The 6,484-nt window shown below is 47.3% G+C and overlaps 1 protein-coding gene across 2 annotated transcripts; it reads right to left on the bottom strand.

The window, feature by feature from the left end:
• Positions 1 to 257: 257 nt before the first annotated feature.
• Positions 258 to 4,628, bottom strand: shld2 (shieldin complex subunit 2). 2 transcript variants are annotated; one of them, XM_047028904.1, is made up of 8 exons: positions 3,208 to 4,628; positions 2,932 to 3,039; positions 2,416 to 2,610; positions 2,083 to 2,229; positions 1,718 to 1,921; positions 1,251 to 1,488; positions 787 to 902; positions 258 to 468 (listed from the first exon to the last, which is right to left on the bottom strand). In XM_047028904.1, exons 1-8 carry the CDS (start codon positions 4,517 to 4,519, stop codon positions 317 to 319), a joined length of 2,472 nt encoding a protein of 823 aa, XP_046884860.1. In that variant the 5' UTR covers positions 4,520 to 4,628; the 3' UTR covers positions 258 to 316. The 2 variants fall into 2 exon arrangements, with proteins under 2 accessions (XP_046884860.1, XP_046884859.1); XM_047028903.1 differs by having other exon boundaries at positions 290 to 538; positions 3,208 to 4,624.
• Positions 4,629 to 6,484: the final 1,856 nt, after the last annotated feature.

The following is a 6,484-nucleotide window of genomic DNA, read 5'->3' as shown; positions in this document are numbered from 1 at the left end:
GTTGGGGGAATTCCGCAAAAGACGAATTTGATTGGCTGAGAGACTATAAGACCTGCCTACATTCAACATCATGAAGGGCAAGTACAGTTTAACATTAAGAAGACAAAGCCTGATAAATGTGGCATTATAGAATTGTAAGTCTATGTACTACAGATTTATTTGGTTAAAAAATACATAGATGACAGACTGTAGATACATAGACACATTTAAATCTGCCGTGATGTGGTAAATATGACAAAACTACAAAATCTGTTTCATTATTTTATTTCATTGCAAATTAAAACAGTCAGTCTGTAAAAACATTAATTACACCCAGTCAACAATTCCTTGGAAAAGGTGTGACACCAGAGATAATCCTCAGCTCATGGTCAAGGGAACTGCAGATCCAACAGAAGGAAGTCCTGCACAGTGGGGACGCTATTCTCGTCGCACAAGAAGTGACTCCGAACAGTGAGGATGACAGTGCGTCTGGGAAGGGCGAGCAAGAAATGAATCCTGTCAGCTATCACCTGGACATATCTCACATCTGATCCTGGAGCTGGGACAGAGAGTGTGAAAGAGAGATAGAGAGGGACAGAGAAAGAGCGAGAGAAAGAGTCGGCAATGGGGACGAATAGGGAAGAATTGAGTACATTTTCGATTGGGAAGGGTGGAGTCGAGAGTAGAGAGAAATAAATGATATAGTGCAATCAATAGGGGGAGTTGCGAAAGAAGATAACACAGTGACCAAGAGGGGGGGAAGAGGAAGAAGGAACATGTTGAGTGAAATAACACTCATATTCTTACCAACAGTCTTGTTCAGTTTATCAGGGGGGGTGTTGAGAAGGATTGCCTGCAGCGGGACAGGTGGCACCTGCACACATACCTGGCTCTCTCCCTCCTTCACTGTCAGCACAACTGGCCTGGCTCACACACACAGAAGCAACACCATCAACACAGAGGAGATGCCAAGAGTCAGATGGCTGAGCGGTTAGGAAATCGGACTAGTAATCTGAAGGTTGCCAGATCAATTCCCGGCCATGCCAAATGACGTTGTGTCCTTGGGCAAGGCACTTCACCCTACTTGCCTCGGGGGAATGTCCCTGTACTTACTATAAATCCCTCTGGATAAGAGCATCTGCTGAATGACTACAATGTAAAATTTCATGAGTCATGTTGCTTATTGGAGCTGAAAAATAAAAGCAAAACCTCTGAGCTCTGCTGAACTAGTAGTATTAGCCGGAGATTCCGGGTTTTCACGTGAGACGGACCTGTAGTACCGGCGTACGCCAGTGTGGGGCAGGCATGGGTAGCAGGGGCAGTAGATCCCGTTAGCATCCGTGTCCAACTCTGCAGCGCAGCGGCCACAGCCGGTGAAGGTGATGTCCCCGGACACTGTCTCCAGTATACTCTCCAGAGACGTGTCACAGTCAAGGGGCTGCTGTGCAGTCTGGGACGGGCTCCCTTGGAACTGGAACATTGTGATGTGTGCTTTCAGTTCCACATCGCCTATTAAAGAAGGGGTGCACATGTGAATGTGCTGGTCGTCCTGTTTTGAATCACCACATATATCAAAACAGCAGCGATAAGCGTTGTGTTAAATGTAGCCGTAACTTCTTGTATTCCTTTGCCCGCCTTTCTCCTAATCTCACACGGCCAAACATGGTTGGATCACATAGCACTGTCCTTCAGATACATGCTCGTGATTCTGTCCCGTTCATCAGGCCTCACTTCTCACCTGTGTACTTCTGGGACAGGAGCGTGCGCAGGTCTATCTCTATGCTGGTGGTGGACCTGGCCAGCCCGGGTCTGTAGAAGTCCAGGGCCCTGCAGTCATCTGGGAACAGGGGCTCGCAGGAGCCCCAGGGGGTGGAGTGGAGCTCCAGAAGGTCAGAGGTCATACTCTCTCTGACCAGGAGCACACGGAAGTCCCACACCGCATCTGCTCGGGGACCACCAGGTTAGCATGTGTTAGCATGTGTTAGCACGTGTTAGCACGTGTTAGCATGATCTGATCAACTGCCATGGAACGCGGCCACAGATAAAGAGAAGGGAATAAGACAGTCCTGCCCTCAAGTGCGAACAATGCTGGGGGACAAATACCTTTGTTCCTGTTGATGCGTGTCAGCCAGGTCAGAGCAGTCCCCCAGAGCACCACTGCCCCCTGGTGTCCATCTCCCTGCTCCACAGACAGCACAGCTTTCAGGACCCCTCCTGTCCTGGAGGTGCCCTCTGTTTCACTCCGCCATGCTGCGACACACACGCACGAGCATGCAAGATTTAATGATTATGGACTGGAGTCTGTACCTCAAGTGCAAGTGTGTTTCCTCAGTGACGGAGACACTCCTACACGTATCAGTGGAATAGGAGTGACATCTGTGAGGATCTCAAGTCATGAATTGAGTGTGTATATGTGTGTGTGTGTGTTGTCTGTACCTGTGATCATCTCAGTGTGAGTGACTCGGAGAAGTGCGTGGACCAGTGTGTTGGGCCGCAGGCTCCGAAGGCGAGCATGGGGGAGGGCGTGAGGGTTCTGAGGGATGCGAGGAGGGACGGACAACAGCAGGGGGCGCCGCACACGCAGATAAGAACACAGGGATCTCAGGGTTTGAGCATTCACATCCTGTGGAACTAAATGGAAAAACCCGATGCCTTAACAACAATCAGATAGCAAAAACCTAACCTGGAATTTACAAACAGTTTGATGTTGTCATATGGCAACCCCTACCTATAAGGAGCAGACGTTAGGGTCACAGAGTGTATTCATTTATATTAAATAGATCAGGCAGAGGCAGCAAGCTGTGAGTGTGTTGGTTTGCCCAGACTAGCAAACCAACACAAGTCAAGAAAAATGTTTGATTTTAAAATCTTAAATAAAATGTGTTCTGTAATGTATTCATACATTCATACACTCATATTCATGACATGCTGGTATGTTCTCCACACGCCTACCCGGTGGTGACCTGCTGGTGGTGACTTGTCCCAGGTTCAGAAGTCTGCTGGTGTAGCTAGACTGTAGCACTGTCTCTCCCCTCCACTTGTCCTCATTGACCATCACACCTGCCAGGTGGCAGTACATGTCAAAAGTACGCCTCTATCAAAAGCTCTATCAAACTGTTAGTACTCTATTGCTAAAAGCCAAGTTAGTTTACATATTTACATAGATGTATATATAATGTAATATATGTATACTTTATATCATATTTTGTGCTCATGTTTTTACCATACCAGTGATAAGCAGCATATCTCCAGGATAAACTGTCAGTGCCCAGAACGCAGCCTTCCTCCATAGCACCACCTTCATCTCTACAGCTGATTGGTCGGTCACTACGATGGACGCCAGTGGCACACTCGTTCCGGCAGACATGCCACGCTTCAACTTGATCTCCTTCAGGTGACAGGGGTGCACCACCGCTACTAAAACACAGTAACGCACCCCCTGCTTGCTGCATCTGGTGAGCAGGCTTGTGGGAACACAAGCATTTCCTGTTGACGTTTCAGGTGACCTTTCAGTTTTGGATAAGCTTGGGGACACTTTACTTCTTTTCGGGGCTGGAGCCTTGGGGGAGGTGTGCACAGGAGATTCAGAAAGGGAACCTTGTGCTCGGGACAGGCCTGGCTCTGCCCCGACAGGCTCACTCTGGGAGCAGAGCATGCCATCTTGGGTCACTTCCAGGATCACCCCTCCTTTCTCCAGCCTTTGACTCAGCATGGGCTCGTAGAAGAGCTCCATCGAGCCCTGTTGATTCGCCAACTCCCTGGGGGAGGGAGTGGAGGATCCAGGGCTGTAGAGCTCTGGGGAGCTGCTGGAGAGGAAGATAGGTATGGCTGTTTCTCTGGGTGGGGTTTGTTGACTGTGGGCTTTTCCGGAGCTGGGGCCTGGTTGGGTAGTCAACCCTGCGGCGAGGCTGGGGAGGATGTCTGGAGGATGTGGGGACTGTTCGAGGCTGGGGCCTGGTTTGGGCTGAAGTCTACTTCTCAAAACCAGTGCTTGGCTGACAGTCCATGCACTGAGGTACTCGGTGTCTAATGACACAGATGCTGCAATGGGGTCTGACGGGGTTTCACTTCGGTCAGGGTAAGGCTCAGGTTCTGGGTCTGGTTGGCCAGCCTGGAAGCAACTATCCAGATAGTCTTTGACAGATTCAGAACACAGGTCTTCCCTCTCAACATCTGCCTGGTCAGTTTGGGAAGGTGAACTCTCTTGATGGGAATCCGGGTTTTTGTTTTGGCAGGCCTGCTCCTCCTCTGGTTGAGATCTGATTTGGATGTGATGGCCATCTTCCAGTCTGCTATGGTCCTTGCTAGTATGAGCCATCTGACCAGGCTCTGGTATCAGGCTGGTATCCCTACAAGGGGCAGTTCCTACACGGGTGCCATCCTCACCCTCTGTGGGTCTCAGCCTGCCCCCTTGCCAGAGGAAGTTCATGGTCTTCCAGGGTCGAGACTCGCTGACCGCCCTGACCTCCACCTCAGACACGGGTTCTAAGGGAGGGGGAGGAGCTCCCAAGAACACAAGGATTTTGGGTTTGTCAGACATGTTGATGTTTGCAGCTGAGGCCAGGGTTCCTGGGTTCCATTGTTCTGGTGCTGCAGTTGTTTGTGTGGTAAAGAGAGAAATTAAAAAGAGAGGGGAGAGGAATTTAATTAAGTATTACGTTTGTATTAAGTTTATAAGTATGGTATGTCTTATTGGTTAATAATTAATGGATGGGAAACCTTTACTCAGATATATTTTCCACAAATAAAGCTTCACTATGACTTGATCAATGATTACAAAATGTGAGCATGCATCATCGATACAAATTAAACTGAACTCAGGCTTAGCGCTTGGACAGGTACCTCAAGAACTCAGCCTTTAGGTCAATGTCATCTGAAATGTCATTACACAGTCGTCTTCCTTAAAAAATTGTTTTTTTGGGGGTTATAATGTCAGTTAGTATGTCATACCTAAATGAGTCAGCACAAATACACATCTGCTTTTTCAAGCTCAGTTCTACACCTAACGTTGAAGCACTAGCCCACAGCTGGGAACAATCACCAAGTATCTGGTGAATGCACCCGTCCTATTGGCTATGTTCCCCTGAAAAATGCAGTTTAATGAGTAACTCCCCAGAACTCACCAACCAGAGGATGGGTGTTGTGGGTGTTGTCAGCACATGAGCCAATGATACAGCAGAGCCTGTGCACTTTGAAATTGGACCCAGTGTGGATTTCAGGGAATAGACTGGGAAACAGGGGGCTGGGGGTGGGGGGGTTGGGGGTAGAATGAAAGCAGCCTGCGTGTGGTGGAATTGTGAAGGATGGAGAAGTGAAAGAGACAACGTAAGAGGTCATCTTTTTAGAAAATGATTGCTTAGGGTTTTGTTGGAGGAATGACACTGTTCCGCAATATCAACAAAGAATCCTCAATAGTAGCAAACCTCGTGACCTCTGGTAAATGAAAAATGCATGAAAAGCAATATAAAGGGCACTTCTGATGCAAAACTAGTGACCAAAAATGTCTAGGTTAATTGTGCTATACAAAGCCAAGGAAACAATTTTAAAAAGTGTTATACTGTTTAAGACTCTATAATCCACTAACTGCAGGTTATAAAGGTTTATACTACTTTTATAGAGCCTTGTCCTCGGGTCCAGTGCACAGTTTGAGGCCCCAATGTGCATATCACACGTATGAGATATGTCCTGTACAGGTGTGAAAACCTCCAGTAATCTCCCTGACCTGATGGCGAACAGTCAACTGCACGTAATACTACCACGTTTAGTTATCCTACAGACTGCAGACTGCGTCTGGTATACAGACTATGGGTAAACAGCCTACAGTCTGTCAATACGTATGGTACATCCCCTTTACATTCTCTGTCTTTTTCATTACACAAATCTGGACATGAGTCCATACCAGGAGCTCTTGGAGAACTGCACTGGTTGATCATTAGTGTGGACCATTCTGTTTACTTGTGTGTTTACACAAGGGGTTGATCCTACCCAAGGTAGGTTTACCAAGATAAGAGTCCACAGGGGTTGGGGTCCTGATAGAACTCCAATGTGAATAGTTTAGATATGATGAATGAAGAGACAAGGCGGGCACATGTGTGTGGACATAAGCGTGACACAAACCCATTGATTCAGAAAAGGTGTACTCTACCCTAACTGGTGGGAGTCTGACATAACCTAGCGTATTGTCAGTTTGTGTCAGCACAAAAATGACCTTATTACCAGGCCTTGCCTTCATTGAACAACCAATTAAAATATCAGTACACAACTTGCATGTACTGTTAGCCTTCTTATAAGGAACTTCCTTAAATAATAGTGTTACCATTTCGATTTGCATTTATCGTTGCATTTCTCATTGCCAGTCAACTCATTGGTGAACTGATTGTGAACACAGCTTTGAATAGTTGACACTGACTGAGCACACTTTATCTTCCCAGAGCATCCATCTATGACACAGTGAGTGGGACATTAAAGCCCACTTTCATATGAGAAAGATATGCCCTTTGGCTAA

Source organism: Hypomesus transpacificus, chromosome 11 (genome assembly GCF_021917145.1).
Source record: "Hypomesus transpacificus isolate Combined female chromosome 11, fHypTra1, whole genome shotgun sequence".
NCBI lineage: Eukaryota > Metazoa > Chordata > Actinopteri > Osmeriformes > Osmeridae > Hypomesus > Hypomesus transpacificus.
Note: the sequence above shows the minus strand (reverse complement) of the source record. Positions and strands in the feature narration are given on the sequence as shown.